General features: G+C 39.8%; 1 protein-coding gene across 1 annotated transcript; it reads right to left on the bottom strand.

The window, feature by feature from the left end:
* Positions 1-13,647: 13,647 nt before the first annotated feature.
* LOC112186894 (probable serine/threonine-protein kinase At1g54610) lies at positions 13,648-17,184 on the bottom strand. The gene is made up of 9 exons (XM_024325453.2): positions 16,295-17,184; positions 15,881-16,165; positions 15,477-15,794; positions 15,117-15,344; positions 14,848-14,945; positions 14,650-14,752; positions 14,132-14,566; positions 13,913-14,048; positions 13,648-13,819 (listed from the first exon to the last, which is right to left on the bottom strand). Exons 1-9 carry the CDS (start codon positions 16,766-16,768, stop codon positions 13,794-13,796), a joined length of 2,103 nt encoding a protein of 700 aa, XP_024181221.1. The 5' UTR covers positions 16,769-17,184; the 3' UTR covers positions 13,648-13,793.
* Between the last annotated feature and the right edge of the window lie 730 nt (positions 17,185-17,914).

The following is a 17,914-nucleotide window of genomic DNA, read 5'->3' as shown; positions in this document are numbered from 1 at the left end:
TATCCTACCAATAATCATAGAGCCCCCCTCCAAGCTACAGGTATCCCACAGACTACTACAACACAGCCAGGCAATATGGGAAGCAGGAGGCTTAGTCAAGCTGAATACCAAGAAAGAAGAGCAAAGAACCAATGTTTTTTCTGTGATGAGATCTTTAGACTAGGGCACAATTGCAGGAAGGGACAAATCATGGTGATTGAGGTGATGCAGGAGGAAATAGAGATACCAGGGCAGATTTTTAGTGATTTCAGTGAGGAACTCCAGTTTGAGGAAGAGCACAAAGAGACCGAAATTCAGTTATAAGTTATGGGGGACCAAAATCACTCTGACACCATGCAATTAAAATGAGTATTTGGTCCTAAGCAGGTTCATGTGTTAATAGACACTGGTGCCTCACACAACTTTATTCATCCTTCAGTGCTTAAACAGTTTAAAGGACAAGTTGTTAATATCCAACCCCTTAATGTGAGACTAGCCAGTGGAGCCTTGATGCAAACCAAAGGACAGGTAAAGGTGGAGCTACAACTACAACAATACATATTCTCAACTGAATTTTATATATTGCCTATTTCAGGTTGTGAGATTGTACTAGGAGCTACTTGGCTTAAAACCTTAGGTGACATCACTTGGAATTTCGAGACTATGAAAATGCAGTTTCATAGTGGTGAGCGCTAATATATACTACAAGGTGAAACCAAGTCTGCAGTTGCTATGGTGAGTTGCAAATCCATGACTAGATTGCTGAGGAAATAGAAAGAAGCTGTCTTAGTTCAACTAAGACCAATGGTAACCCAGAACTCTACGGTGACCACTCATCCTGCTATTTAGAACTTGTTGCAGAAGTATTCTGAGGTATTGCAGCCACCAAACTCTCTCCCACCTGCTAGAGATCATGACCATAGGATTGAACTTTTGCCTAACACTCCAATTATAAATGTGCGACCTTACAGATACCCTCACTTCCAAAAATCTGAAATAGAGAAAATTGTGCAAGAAATGCTTGCTAATGGTATCATCAGACCAAGTGTCTCCCCATTCTCCTCACCAGTAATTTTGGTAAAAAAGAAAGATGGGACTTGGAGGATTTGTGTAGATTATAGGTCTCTTAATGTTGCTACTGTGAAGGACAAGTACCCAATACCTGTAGTGGATGAGCTAATTGATGAAGTACATGGGGCCACCATTTATACCAAACTGGATTTGAGATCAGGGTACCATCAAATAAGAATGTTTGAAGGGGACATCAACAAAACAGCATTTCGGACTCATTCAGGCCATTATGAGTTTTTGGTGATGCCATTTGGACTAACAAATGCCCCATCAACTTTCCAATCTATTATGAATGATATTTTGAGGGAGTACCTCAGAAAATTTGTTCTTGTGTTTTTTGATTACATCCTCATTTACAACTCCTCTCTAGAAGAACATTTGGTTCACCTGCAATTAGTCTTTGAGAAATTGCAACAACATGAGTTAAAAGTGAAAGAAAGTAAATGCAGTTTTGGGGTTTCTCAAGTTGAGTACCTTGGTCACATTGTCAGTGCTAAGGGAGTAGCAGTTGATCCTACCAAAATTGTGTGCATTAAGAAATGGGAGAAGCCAAAGACACTGAAGGGCCTAAGAGGGTTCCTTGGTTTAGTAGGGTATTACAGAAAGTATGTGAAACATTTTGGGACCATTTCCAAGCCACTGACTGATATGCTCAAAAAGGACAGTTTCAAGTGGAGTTCTAAATCGGAGGCTGCTTTTGAGTTGTTGAAGCAGGCCTTAATTACTACCCCAGTCTTAGCCATTCTAGACTTTAACAAGGAGTTTGTAATTGAATGTGATGCATCTGACAAGGGAATAGGAGCTGTGCTCTCACAAGAAGGTCACCCTGTGGCTTTTCTAAGCAAGGCCTTAGCCCCCAAACACACTACTTTGCTTGTTTATGACAAAGAAATGATGGCAGTTGTGTTTGCTGTGCAGCATTGGAGACCCTACTTGTTGGTTTGTCACTTCAAAATTTACACAGACCATAGAGAAATTGAGCATTTTCTGAAACAAATGATCACCACTCTAACACAGCAGAAATGGTTACTAAAGTTGATGGGATATGACTATTTGTTTGAGGACAAGCACAAAATAAAAGAGAGAGGAGAGAGTAATGTTTCAGAGAGAATGAAGATTCATGTGTGTATTTCATTTCATTCAAAGGAGGTATTTATAGGGATACATTTGGAGTAAATAATTATACAACTTGATGGCATCTTTATTTGTAGCCTCATTTTGTGGCATCTCCATTTGTAGCCTCATTTTGTGGCATCTCCATTTGCAGCTCCACATTGTAATTGTGATGATGATGATTGCCACACTTGTTCCCCATTGGCATAAAGCTTGACTCACAAGTCACTATACCTAAAATACCTATCTTATACATGACATAGACATTTTATACTATGAACAATACAACATGTTTCATATATACTACAACACTCCCCCTTGGATATTTCATGTTGATAGTATTTGTCTAAGCCGTGCGCTTCGAAATTGCCTCGTTAAAAACCTTGCCAAGTAATAAAACCCTGTGGGAAAAAACAACCTTGGTCGAAGGAGAAAAAGAGCACAATGCGCATTGAGTGTGGAGTATGTATCTGGATACTCCCCCTGATTTAGACTCCCCCTGGAGATCATGGGAGTTCGGATAATCTTCTCAATCCGATACTCCTCACATGTTTCTCGAAAGGGGATTTTGGTAATGACTTAGTAAATAAGTCCGCTACATTTTCCTCTGATCGGACTTGATTTACTTCAATATTTAGAAGTGTTTGTTGTTGCTGATTGTAGAAGAATTTTGGCGATATATGCTTGGTATTGTCCCCCTTGATGAAGCCTAATTTCATTTGCTCAATACAAGCTGCATTATCTTCGTAAATGCATGTAGGTTTTTCTGTGGTAGACTTCAAACCACAGGTTCCTCGAATGTGTCTATTTACAGACCTTAGCCATATGCATTCACGCACAGCTTCATGTAGAGCAATAATCTCTACATGATTTGAGGAAGTAGCAACAAGAGTCTGTTTTGTGGATCTCCAAGATATCGCGGTGCTTCCCATGGTAAAGACATAACCAGTTTGGGAGCGACCTTTATGAGGGTCAGAGAGATACCCTGCATCAGCAAAACCCATCAAAACATCATTATCATTTTGATGGAGAGGAGGGAAGGTGGCTTTTTGCTTTGTGGGATCTAGTCCCATAATTCCTTCTTTCCTTTTCTCCCTGTAGGGAGAAAACAAGCCCATATCAATCGTACCTTTTAAGTATCGAAAGATTGTCTTTATACCAATCCAATGGCGGCGTGTTGGCGAGGAACTATGTCGAGCCAACAAGTTCACTGCGAATGAGATATCCGGTCTTGTGCATTGAGCTAAGTACAATAATGCACCTATTGCACTTAGATATGGCACTTCAGCCTCTAATAAGCCTTCGTCCTCATCCTTTGGACGAAATGGATTTTTTCTGGGCTCAAGACTACGGCTGATCATGGGAGTACTCACAGGCTTTGCTTTGTCTTCATTAAAGCGCCTTAGTAATTTTTGAGTATATGCTGACTGATGGATCATAATCCCATCACTACGGTGCTCGAGTTCTATTCCGAGACAAAACCGTGTTTTCCCAAGATCTTTCATCTCAAACTCGGATTTCAAATATTTAGCAGTTTCTTTTAACTCATTTAGAGTTCCAATTAGATTCATGTCATCGACATATACTGCTATAATTGCAAATCCGGAACTTGTCCTTTTAATGAACACGCATGGGCATATTTCGTTGTTAATATATCCCTTCCTAATCAAGTAGTCACTTAGACGGTTATACCACATCCGTCCGGATTGTTTCAATCCATATAGTGAGCGTCTCAATCTTATTGAAAACGCGCTCCGTGGTTTAGAGCCATTTGATTTGGGTAATTGAAGTCCATCTGGAAGCTTCATATATATCTCTGAATCTAGATCCCCATAGAGATATGTTGTAACCACATCCATAAGCTGCATGTCAAGTTTTTCGGAAACTACCAAACTGACAAGGTAGCGGAACGTTATAACGTCCATTACGGGAGAATATGTCTCCTCGTAGTCGATTCCAGGGCGTTGTGAGAAATCTTGTGCCACAAGGCGGGCTTTGTATCTAACAACCTCATTTTTCTCATTACGCTTTCTAACAAAGACCCATTTATGGCCAACAGGTTTTATATTTGGTGGTGTCAGCGTTATAGACCCAAATACCTGTCTCTTTGTTAGTGAATCCAATTCAGTTTGGATCGCATCTTTCCATTTAGACCAATCTGCTCTTCGTTGACATTCTTCAACGGAGCGAGGTTCGATATCATCGTATTCTATAATTCCTTTTGCAATATGATATGCAAAAGCATCATTAATAGTCATAGAATTTCTATCCATCACCCCATGTATACTAGTGTAATTCATGGAGATCTCTCTATTCTCTGGAATTGGTTCTGTTATTGGAGCGTCCTCCAATGATGTCTCTTTGACATAACCATAATCCGGAATATTTTCATGAGATGGATTAATTGTATCGATGATTAGTGGATTATTTTGTGCCAAACTCGCTTTCTTTCTTGGGCGAGAATCCATCGAACCTATAGGCCTCCCGCGCTTTCTGGAGGGAGCCATGGGTCTTGCCACTACGTCACCCTTATAGGGGACGTTGGCGCCATTCTCATGTACTCTTGAGATGGCATCATGTCCTCTAGTATTAGGGACATCAATCCTTGCAGGCACATTTGCAGCAGGTATATGTGATCTTGTCACTTTAGCGATATCAGAAAACGCATCAGGCATTGATTCTGCTACGTTCTGAAGATCGAGAATCCTCCGCACTTCTATTTCAGATTGTGCTGTTCGGGGATCAAGATGAGACAGAGTGGGGACAAACCACGACAATTCCTGTCTTTTCTGTTGAACATTACTGTTCATGTCTCCCCCTAATGATGGGAAGACTGTCTCATCAAAGTGACAATCTGCAAATCTAGCGGTAAATAGATCACCTGTCAAGGGTTCTATATAGCGGATAATGGTGGGAGAGTCATATCCAGTATAAAGACCTAATCGTCTTTGAGGACCCATTTTGGTGCGCTGTGGCGGTGCAATTGGCACATAGACTGCACACCCGAATATTCGTAAGTGTGAGACATTGGGCTCATACCCAGTGACCATCTGGGAAGCAGAAAATGGTTGGGTGGCAGTGGGCCTCAGACGAATAAGCACAGCTGCGTGCAATATTGCATAGCCTCAAGCAGAAATAGGGAGATTGGTGCGCATAACCAATGCTCGAGCAACCATTTGAAGCCTTTTAATGGCAGCTTCTGCGAGACCATTTTGGGTGTGTACATGAGGTACAGGGTGTTCAACCTCGATCCCAATGGACATGCAATAATCATCAAAAGTTTTTGATGTAAACTCTCCAGCATTGTCAAGACGAATTGACTTAATAGGATGATCAGGGTGGTGAGCCCTTATTTTAATGATCTGTGCTAGGAGTTTAGCAAATGCAGCATTTCTCGTGGATAATAGCATGACATGTGACCAGCGTGTCGATGCATCAACCAACACCATAAAATATCTAAATGGTCCGCAAGTTGGTTGAATAGGTCCACAAATATCACCTTGTATTCTTTGCAAGAATGGTATATTTTCTTTAGAGTCCTTTGCATAGGATGGTCTTGATCCTACCTTTGCTAAAGAGCAAGCCTTGCAAAACGAATGATATGAAGTAGTTCTTTCGACCAATCTTTGGTTCGTACTTCTTTTCATTTTGAAGAATGGATGTCCGTGTGAAGTTTTTAATATACGGAGCATCATATCAATACCTGGGTGACCCAAGCGGTCGTGCCAAAGTCTATATGTGTCAGAATCCCATAAATTATCATTCATGACATGGTTGGATTCAATTACTCTGATAGTGGTTGCATATAATCCACTAGAGCGACACATAAGTTTCTCTAATACTCGTGTATTTCCGTAGTTATTAGAGGTAATGCAAAGGAACTCTTGTCCATTCTCACAATGTGTTTCCACATGAAGGTCATTGGCTCTTATATCTTTAAAACTCAATAGGGTTCTTCCAGCCCTAGGAGCGTATAGAGCTTTGATGACATTAATATTCGTGCCATTTGGCAACAAAAATTGAGCTGGTCCTCGACCATGAATCAATTGTGATGATCCTGCCATCGTAGTTATTGAAGATCGACTAGGCGTCATCCATAAAAATAATTGCCTGTGTCGTAATATAGTATGTGTGGTGCCACTATCAAGAAGGCATTCCATTTCTCCGGAAAACATACCGAAAAAGAATAAAGTTCGGAATATTAACACATGTCCATGACATTGAATGCGATACTTTATTGATAAGGAAAATGACCAATGATTACATCAAGGTTTCCAAAGTCTATTCCAAAATACAATCAAACTTTATACAAATTGTAATTGCTCATTCCGTTTGGTAATTCCAATGAAATATGACCAGGGAAGTAGAGAGATGTTGGTGGAGCGAGGCTCGCTTAAATACCATGATCTCAATTACTTTCCTAGACATCATGTTTCATTGGGTACGCCACATGAGAAAAAGTCAATACAATTGTTATTGATTAAGGCACATTTGCCCTTGGAAAATAGAAAGGACTATTCTAATCAAAGTCTGCTGCATCCTCGTGCATTTGTTTAGCTTTGAAGTCCTCTATTGTGAGATTGACATCTTCACTATCTTCATTTTCGGCAAGGTTGGATTCTTGCTCCCTGAATTGCCTATACTCTTTGTAGCTTGCAGCTAGTTGAGTACTTGCACGGCATTGTTTGAGCCAATGTTCGATTGATCCGCACCTATGACACACGTCATTATGGTTGCCTCCTTTCATTGGAGGTGCAGTATGTTGTGGATATTCCCTAGGAGGGTTACTGCTACTACCACGCCTTATGATGCGACCTCCACGGCCCATATTGTTATTATATTCACCTCTCCCACGTGTGGAGTTGCCACCACGTGTGAAGTTGCCACGTGTGGAGTTACCACCACGTGTGAAGTTGCCACCACGAGTGTCCGCTTTAAAGTTGCGGTTTCTCTCTTTATTGGGGTGGTTATATGGGCCCGTACGCCTTTCTTGTCCCTTATTATTAGGGTGTTGCTGCTTGCGCCCCTTTTTGGGTGCATTATAATTTGCCTCACGGACACTCTTGGTTCCGATGGGCCTAGAATGATAATTCTTTACAAGGATGTTGTCGTGCTTTTCAGCTACCGACAAAATATTAATAAGCTCATTAAACCTTGTAATTCGTCCAGCATTGACTTCGGTACGATATTGCTTTGATATCACAATTGCTGAGACGGGAATGGTGGAGAGAGTCTTCTCAAGTAGCTCCTCTTCTGTGAGAGGCTTTCCACAGAACCTCAACATGGCTTTGAGGCGAAGAGCTTCCAAATTATATTCTGCAACAGACTTAAAGTCGGAGAAGCGTATATTATTCCACTGAACCTTCAAGTCAGGGAGGAGGGTATCTTGGATATTCCCAAAACGCTCTTCTAGCGCTACCCATAAGTCTCGAGCATCTCTGATTGACATATATTCTAGTCTGAGTGCTTTATCCATATGGCGCCGCATCAAGATAATAGCTTGTGCATGCTTTGTAGGTGTTTGTTGGAACACAAGGCCTGGATTAGGTGCTTGAATTATGGGCAATATTCCTCTTGGAGTGAGGTGGTTCTCAACGTCGGTTACCCAACTATAGTATTCCGAACCCGTTGAGTCAAGCATTTGAAAGTCGAGTCTAGGTTCATTCGACATCCTGAAGATAATAAGAGAAGATATATTAGTTTCGGAGTTCAAAACTTCCACGAAAGCTAAAATCAATAATCTTTAGACCAAAACAATGATGTTTTGCGGACGCTCTTAGTCCGAATATTATGAACACTCTTAGTTCATAATTACGAACGCTCTTAGTTCGTTTAGCGTGAATTTCTATAATTCCGCCTTTTTTTACCACAAGTTCCCGAGAAAAATAAAAGAGGAGAAAAGGAGTAAAAACTCAAAAACGGGAACTTTAATCTTTAAAACTTACTTGTTGAAATTCAGAGCAAATTCGCTTCTGAACAGATCCCCACTTCAAATGGTGTACAGGTCTCAAAACGACTCCAACAGGGCTGAAATTTGGAGGTCAGATATAAGAGACATAGATGAACAACTTTGATGAAGAAAGTATTTTGATTAGATGTCCCGAAAAGGACGTTGCTCGGCGTGCAAGCAGGCTGATCTGCACAGGAATGAGCGTACTGAACAGCTCCCACTTCGGATGATGTACAGGTCTCAAAACGACTTCAACAGGGCTGAAATTTGGAGGTCATATATAAGAGACAGAGATGAACAACTTTGATGAAGAAAGTATTTTGATCAGAGGTCCTGAACAAGATGTTTCGGGGCGTGCAAGCAGGCTGATCTGCACAGGAACGAGCGCAGGGGCAGCGCACGGTATGGCTAGCAAGGGCTAGGAGCTCGTGCTGATAACGTGTTTGAGGACAAGCACAAAATAAAAGAGAGAGGAGAGAGTAATGTTTCAGAGAGAATGAAGATTCATGTGTATATTTCATTTCATTCAAAGGAGGTATTTATAGGGATACATTTGGAGTAAATAATTATACAACTTGATGGCATCTTCATTTGTAGCCTCATTTTGTGGCATCTCCATTTGTAGCCTCATTTTGTGGCATCTCCATTTGCAGCTCCACATTGTAATTGTGATGATGATGATTGCCACACTTGTTCCCCATTGGCATAAAGCTTGACTCACAAGTCACTATACCTAAAATACCTATCTTATACATGACATAGACATTTTATACTATGAACAATACAACATGTTTCATATATACTACAACACTATTCAATTTTTTGTAAGGCATGAAAAAATAATGCTGCACCTGATGCATTGTTAAGGCAGGTGGAATTGTCAACTCTCACTGGGACCTCACAGCCCATCCACAGCTTCATTGAAGAGATAAAGAAAGCCTATTTGCTGGATACTGAGGCTGCTACCATTGTTCTCGAAATACAGGCCAATAATGAAGGAAAGAAGAATTATGCTTTAAATAATTCTCAATTTTACTACAAGGGTCGAATCTATGTGCCTAAAGTGGATAATTGGAGGACAAAAATCATCCAAGAGTTTCATGATGGACTTGTGGGAGGACATGCAGGGAGAACAAGGACCTACCAAAGGATAAAGAGAAGTTTTGGGTGGCCCAATATGTTAACTGACATCAAACACTTTATTGCGAGATGTCATATCTGTTAGCTTTACCATTATGAAACAATGTCTTCTCCAGGTCTACTCCAACCCAATTCCATCCCTGACAAGGCATGGACCAACATCTCTATGGACTTTGTAGATGGCCTACCTGTGTTTGAAGGCAAAACAGTCATATGGGTGGTGGTTGATAGGTTAACTAAATTTGCTCACTTTGTGCCGATGTCACATCCCTACACAGCAGTTTCAGTGGCTCAATTGTTTGTGAAGGAAATTTTTAGGCTGCATGGCATGCCTGAACACATTATATCTGATAGGGATCCAGTGTTCCTTAGTTTATTCTGGGAATCTTTTTTTAAATTGCAGGGCACTAAATTGGACAAGTCATCCGCCTACCACCCTCAGAGTGATGGCCAAACAGAAAACCTTAACAGAACCTTGGAGCAGTATCTTAGGTGTATTGCTGGGGAGAAACTACACTCTTGGGTACAGGCAATTCCATGGGCTGAATGGTGGTATAATTCTGCATTCCATTCAGCCATCCAAATGAGTCCATTCCAAGCATTATACGGATACCAGCCCCCAACCATGCATTACCACCTATATGCCAGGGTCAACAGTTGTTGCTCAAGTGGACCAGCAATTAAAAAGCAAAGATGAGCTACTAGCACTACTCAAGAGGAATTTGCAAGTGGCTCAGTCCAGAATGAAGACTGCTTACTACAAAGACATAATAAGAGGGAGTTTGAAGTTGGGGATTATGTGTATCTAAAGTTACAAGCTTATAAGCAACATTCAGTCCATCCACAAGGGCAGCACAAGTTATCTCCTCGGTATTATGGTCCATTCGAAATCTCAGAAAGAATTGGTAAAGTGGCATATAGACTCCAGCTGCCTCCCACTGCCAAGATACATAATGTGTTTCATGTTTCACTGTTAAAGAAGAAAATTGGTGACTATGTGACTCCTTCACCACAACTTCCTTATTTGGTTGACCCGGAAAACCCCAAATGGGAGCATACAGCGGTCCTACAAAGAAGGATTTTCAAGAAACATGGGGCTGCCGGTACACAATGGTTGGTTCAGTGGCATGGAACTACTCTTGAAGAAGCTACTTGGGAAGATGCCGAAATGATTTTGTTGAGGTTCCCCAATTTTTACCCTGATGCCAATCAAACTAGTTCCTCCTAGAAAATGTGAGTTGTTATTGGTCCTATACTTGAGGACAAGTATGTTTCGAAGGAGGGCGGAATGTTAGAAGGGTCAACTTAGCCAGCTTCTTCGGTTGATTGGAATTTTTCTTATCATTTTACTTTGGTGTTGCGCAACGTTTGATTTAGCCTCGCTGAGGAATCTCGCTAGCTATTACTGAATGTCTATTGCCCAGTGTCGAGCTAACACGTGGCACCCATGTGGATGACCCAGCCTATATATGCTGGTTTATCTTTGTACTTGTTTTTGGCCTATCGAAGATAATAGAATTTCCTTTGCTTCTTTTCCTTTCTTACATTTCAACCTTATCACAAATCTCAGTAGTTAGGGTTTTCCTAACACAAAGAGCTGTCTATTGAAGCCCATGCCCTATGAATTTGTGGGAATTCCACACAAAGTGGTACCTTCTCTTTCCTCACCACCATTTTCATTGTATCTTTCAAGAAGCTTCTGAGGCAAGTCCCAAGAACCCACCAGTTCAGCCAGAGGTGGAAGCTCTCTGGCACAATGAGTACTAGAATATATGTTGGAGAGAGAAGAGTATATGAGAGGCCAATTCCAGGCCAATGTGGTGGCTGATGACCAAGCCGGCGTTGGTGACGTCGCTCATTACTATTTTGTTCTCATCCTCCGATGACCACATTGTGTCGGAAAGACTGAAACTTTGAACTGGAAAAGTGAAAATTATGGAATACTGGTTCTGAATTGATTTACAACAACACTTTCGTTCAGATTGTGAAGTGGGTCCTCGGCCCCTTTATGTAGAGCTTTGGTATTCCTGATATAACTGGGAATTTAGGCCTTGTAGAAAGGGGAGATGATTCAGAGTACCGACATGCACTTGCACCAACATGAATGGAAGGTTAGATTGCATTAAATAAACCTTTTATTTTTTAAACATAAGGTTGATAATAATTATCAAGGGTTGAGATTGTTTTATAAGTGTTGGGTTACTTACACCGTCGGTGCATAGAATAATTTCTATGTAGAAAGGGGGAAGAAACATAATAAAGAGAGTTTCTATTGGGACCTCCAAATTTGCTCACTTGACCTCACTCTATTATGAATTATTAAATGACATATATGACCTACTATAAAATGACTATTAAGGACAATAATTATACTAAAAAATATTATATGTATTTTATGTAGACTTTCCAATTCAATAATATTAGATTGTATTTCTTATTATTTTCCTTATCTATTTTCATTTTCCAATTTCACTACATACTCATTAAAGCATTCATATATATATTTAATAAGAATTAAAAATATGATTAAGATTATATGACATAAAAATGTATGATATATATGTTGAACGCATATTGGTGAGTTTATGATTTATGACCTAAATCTAAGTCAACCAATTATATTTGCAAAAAAAAAAAAACTAGTAGTTTAGAAAGAAAAAAAACTAAAAATATTTAAATAATTAATCATGTGGTACAAAAAATAGACAAAAAAAACATTAAAAACAAATGATTTTTTTTTTCACAACTAAAATAGAAAAAAAATTATAAAAAAAAAACAGAATAGTTCATGGCATTTTCTTATTGATTAGACAGTGGCCACCTAGTTTGATTAAGAAATGTATATTTAGTTAAGATTTATAGAGTGATTAAATCATTAAAATGACTAACTTTTTTATTTTAAAGATAACAATTTGTTTACAAATTATATGATTGAGGTTATTTGAGGAAGTTTAGTGAGGTTTGGTGAGTAAATTTAGTATTTGAAAATTTAATAAGAGGTGTAAAAAGCATAGAGGTGAAGTGAGCAAATTTGGAGGTTCTAATAGAAAAACTTCATAATAAAACATTAAAACCTTTCTAGGGAACAAGAAGGGTTAATCAGTAATTACATTTACACCTACAACTTCTATTTTTTTCCTGACCTTTTTTTCCTTTTTCTTTTTTATTTCTTTTTAAAGGCTTTCGTGCTAAAATTTCCAGGCTGTTATTCTTTGAAAATCATTACACCCATTTATTCAAAAGAAAAAAATATCATTACACCCATGGTAGTGTCATTATGTGTTACACTATAGTCTAGATTAGCACAAATTATAAAAGAATGTTGTAAGGGATATACTTATTTCATCAAATTAGTTGAATTTTACACTGATTCACTTATGAACTTCAATTAATGTTATGTGATAATAACACAAAAAAAAAAAAAAAATTTAATCGACTAAAATTGAAAAACAATATTATGAAGTTGAAGTGTAGACAAGCAGGTGCTCGCTCAATCATAAAATAAAATGCAACACTATGTGTAACGAGCATTCCACCAATTACCTAAATATTGTATTATTAGTATATCTATTGGTCAAACCGACAGGAAATTACCACATAACACATGATACTTGAACATATAAAGACCAAGCAAAGCATGGTAAAAAAAATAGATAGCAATATTGAAAAAGGGTCTTCTAATAATTTCCCGAAGAAGAAGAAGAAGAAGAAGAAGAAAGATATGCCTAAAAAAAAAAATCTCTTAAATTATTTATTTACTTAAAAAAAGAAAAAAAAAGAAAAAGGGGATTAGGGTTCTTCAGGGGAGGGCTATATATACAAACGCGGAAGGGAAGAGAAAAGCAAAACAAAGCGCCCGAGGCCGAGCGCTTCCCTCTTGAGTTAGGGGTGGCGTGGTATTCCGCGGGAAAGGTTTAATCGCGGCGCACGTTAGTGCGTTGGGCGCACATTAACAACTTGCTTGGGGGCTCCCATGGCCGCTTACCTGCTCCAGTTTTTAGCAGATTGAGCGATCTGTTCGCCCTACATTCTTTTTCTTCTTTCAACATCTGTTCTTTTCCTTATTTCCCTTCTATTCTATGTTTTCTCGATCCGATCTGAGTTCATCGATTTCCATTATTACAATTTTTTTACTGAAATTTTGCTACTTGTCGTAGAATTTGTGGTTCAAAATAATCGAACAAAGCAGATGGGTTTCGATCTTCTACCTTATACAAGATGAAACCAAGTTTATAATACCCATCAAATAATAATTCAAGAACATTCGAGATAGAGATAAGTAAGCAGCGGTGAATAGAGCACAGCAGGGCAGTCGGCTTCTAAAAAATTGTTGTTGTTGTTGTTGGGTTTTGTTTGCTACATTGTCTCTATGGTGGTTTTGTGTACAGTTGGTATATGAAACTTATCTAAGGGAATGTCTATTGAACACGTTAGAATGCAACTTAGGACAATAAATATGTCGTTTTGAGATCGATCCAACCATCTGTGGAGGTTTTTCGATGACTTTGTTTGAACAAGCATTGCCAAAGTTTTGAGTGCATCACCGTGAGGGTGCTGGTTCTGCTTCTGCAATAGGATATAAAGTAATGTGATCAGTGAACATGTGCATTGTACTTGAGAACTTCTTCATGGTAAAGGGATCAAGATTGGGGATTCTACCTCTTTCGAACCTTGATCTGCGAGCCACATGACGAAGATGACTCTCGTTTCTTCGTAAGTGTTCATCGATTCTACCATGTTGGGATAGTAATGGACCCGAGTACTCGATAACATGTTTGTCTACTGACTTGTGATTCTGGGAAAGTTAAAGTATTAGATCATTACTGAACTCTGAGCATTTGAGTGACTGTTGTATAAAACATGTGCTGTAATCCTTACCATATTGTTTTCTACATCGTCTTCTTCGGGACCATCTGCACAGAAAAGTTCCGATCCATCAAAAGTTCGCATCTTTCGGATTGTCTTGCCATTTTCATTCCCTGGTTTCGACAAGTCAAATGCACTCTTGGCGAAAGTTGTATCTAACACACTGAATTGGCTTTTCGAGCCATCTGAAACCACGGATTTAGTACTGAATTCTGCGTTTCGCCTTTTAGCCCATGCAAAGCCGCTTCCAGCTCCTGCTTGTGCGCCTGCAGCAGAGGAGAATGTGCTGTCTCCTTCGGGTGCATTCAACTCGTAGTTCTCTGAAACTGTATCAAATGCCGCTGTTTGAGAATCTCTACGCAGAAGACTTGCTTTTGGCCTTAGAATGTGGGGGTAACCGCCATGATTTCTACGAGATAATTGGCTACTGTTATCGTCTTGTCTATCCTGCATAATCAAAGATAAATGCAGTTGAGTTAGCTCGGTTATTTCTTCCCACTTCTTCCTAAATTGAAAGAGAGGAGATATACCTCTTTTGGTGCTAACTTTGCAGAGTTGGTCTCTTGCAAAGTCTTTCGGAATCTCCTTGGTTTTTTGGCCGCTGTCTCTCGTCCTCGAGGACCATGCTTTTTCCTGAAAACACAGTTTAGTAGGAGAATAAGTTGCCTGAGATTTGTTACATGCATAAGTCCTCAGTTTGAATAATGGTCAAGTAAAAAAAAATTTACTTCTGTGCATCCTCACGACTTTTAGCATCCATTTCCTTGGTGGGAGGATACTTCGGCAACTTTGCTGGATCGCAAGCATAAGGCTTTGTTCTGAAATACTGCAAGAAAAGAAGCCATGATAGAACACACTAGATCAGCAAAAGGCTAAGTTCTTGAAAGGTTTAAGAATGCTGTAAAGAATCACAATGTAGAGCCCCAACTTGAAAACAGGAGAATTTCTACTTGAAAATAGTCCAGTTACTGATATCATATTTCATCACCATTATTACCTCAGACATAAGGGCAGAGGAGGCAGTTCCGCGGTTGTAAGGTTCTACTGAAAGAAGTGTTTGTAACAAGTCCACCGATGTGGTTGGAAATTCCTTACATCTTTCCCTAAGAGAACTTTCATAAGAATACTGAGGTTTAAACATTGTTGCGTGAGGAAGCTTTGAGTTCTTCCAGTAATCTTCAGGTGGAGAACCACAAAGCTTGAAAATTTTGTGTAATTGTTCAACCTGTAAATGAGAGTTATACTAACTTCAGCTGTAATATCCACAACATTGTGGCAAATTGGACTTTTTAAGTAACGAAAACAAGGGTGTTGTAACCACTAAGCACTAAACAAATTCCATCAACAATATAATCACCTCAGTTCTTCCTTTAAGAACAGGCTTCCCTAGATAGAGTTCTGCAAACACACAGCCCACACTCCAGAGATCCACAGATACTCCATACTCCGTTGCCCCCATCAAGAGTTCGGGAGGACGATACCACAAGGTCACCACCCTACTTGTTAGTGGTTGATTGCTTTTTGAGTTTACCACATTTGCCAATCCAAAATCTGCCAACTTCAAAATCCCTTCATTGTTTACCAATATATTCGACGCCTTGATGTCTCGATGCATAATACCTCTCAAATGACAATGCTCGACTGCAGAGAATAGCTGCCTCATATAGCATTTAACCTACACAAAAGCAACAAGATTCAACCAAACACATAAGAAACTTTATTTCTGCAAAACCCGGTAGAGGGAGATAAGCAAAAGCCAACCTGCACGTCACTGAATTTGATGTCATTAGCAGCTACTAGTCCAGCCAGATCATGCTCCATGTACTCAAACACTAGGTATATGCTACTCGATGATCGAGATGTTATTATCCCCTCCAGTTTCATGATGTTAGGATGATCAAGCCTACGAAGAATCATAATCTCGCGAGCCATAAACCTAATACTCTCTGGTTGAAAGTTGTCAAAACGCACTTTCTTAAGTGCAAGAATCCTCCCTGTTTCAACTTCACGTGCTCTGAATACACTGCTGTATGTTCCTTGCCCAATCTACATTCACAAAGTAAAGCAATTGCATATCACTATTACCAGAATCAATCCCAAATATAGAAACCGCAGATCAATAACATAACGCATATATTAGGAATGAAACTATGAATGGTGGTGATTCAATATTACCTTCTCCAATTTTTCGTAAGCGTCAGCTTTGAGGGGCACCCAACCGTAGATGGCTTCTCCGGCAGCGGCGCTGAGCCAAGAAGGCCAGCCGGCGGCGACCTGTTCACTCTCCAAAGATCTATGAGAGAAACCCAACTTGAAGCTAAAACCAGCTTTCCCATTACCCTCCTTTTTGGACTTCTTCAGCTCCTTGTTCTTGTGATCGTCGGACGGCTTCTCCTTGTCCTTGTCCTTGTCCTGAACATTCTGATTCTGATCAGTCTGATCCTTCTTGTTAAAACTATTGCTGCTTCTCTTACTACTGCCGTTGTTTCGCAATTCGGAACAATGAGACGTATTAAGATGACTAGTATTCTTGTTTTTCTTGTTGCTCACGGAAGGCTCGAGAACAACAGAGCCATTCTTGGTCAGGGCCGCCGAATACTCAATACATGGAGACCCCGGAGCCGCCTGCTTCGAGCTGATGCAACCCATTCGTCTCCTTCGCCGCCGCCAATTCCCGTCAGCATGGAATCAAAACTGCTTAATCCGGTATATAATCAAACCAGTAAGTAATGCTTTTTGATCGGGAAATGGTACGGTCCGATAAAGGAAGGGGAGGTCACCCCGCCATTATGGAACACACGAACGCTGGAAATGAATGGGTTGCAGCCAAACTCTGTCGTGAGATCGCTGTGTAGGAGCCCCTGAAAGAAAGAAATGAAGGATGACAAGGAGCAAGGAAGAAAGCAATTCAGGGGTGGTTTCTTGTTTTTATGAATCTCAGCCTCCCATTCCGCCAATGCTGCTCGATTTTGGCCAAATGTGCGGGCAGGGTTGTGAGAACAAACAGTGTATGGGAAATGCCAAATTTGTCCGGAGACGACGTGGGTCCGAACAACTGCTTCTTCATCCTCTCTCTCTCTCTGTGCTTCTCTCTTTTTATTTTTGCTTTTTTACTAATCCTTGCAAAAAACAGGTGGAAATGTTGTTACCGTTCAGGGGAGGATAGCCCTTAGATTAGTTATTGTTACGATATGTCTCACACAATAAGCTAATCTAACGGTTTTCATTTCAAGAGTTTCGATACTCGAGGGCAACCGGTTTGGTTATTTCAGTTTGTTGCTATGCTTTTGCAGCTTTTGCTCATGCTTTGGTAATTGGGTTGGTTATGGTAACAAATGCAGTCAAACAGAGACGGACAGATTTGAATTAAAAGAAAGAAAAAAAGGAAGTTAAAAAAATAAAGGGAAAGGGAAAGGGAAAGGTGGGGAGTTTGTGTCATCTTTCTCATCATCTCACCCTGAGGTAACCAATGGTGGTTGCAGGCCAACTGCCCAACAGTCCCACTGCACTGTATGATTGATTATATCTTAAAACAAACATGAAGAACAGAACAAATTAGAATATTGTTAGCTTTTTCATCTGAATTTTATGTATTAAAAGTAAATTAAAAAAACCATCTTCCTAAACAAAAAAAGAAAAAGAACAAAAAAGAAGACTTAATCTTGTTACTCTACACCAAATTGTTTGTGTAAAGCACAAAGTTTGGAACCTTCTGGTTCATGGATGTCGGTCAATGTTCCTGATAATTTTGGGTCAGCATTTACATGAAGCCATGCCGGTAAAGTACTTAAAAAA

The sequence above is a fragment of the Rosa chinensis genome, chromosome 2 (assembly GCF_002994745.2).
Source record: "Rosa chinensis cultivar Old Blush chromosome 2, RchiOBHm-V2, whole genome shotgun sequence".
NCBI lineage: Eukaryota > Viridiplantae > Streptophyta > Magnoliopsida > Rosales > Rosaceae > Rosa > Rosa chinensis.
Note: the sequence above shows the minus strand (reverse complement) of the source record. Positions and strands in the feature narration are given on the sequence as shown.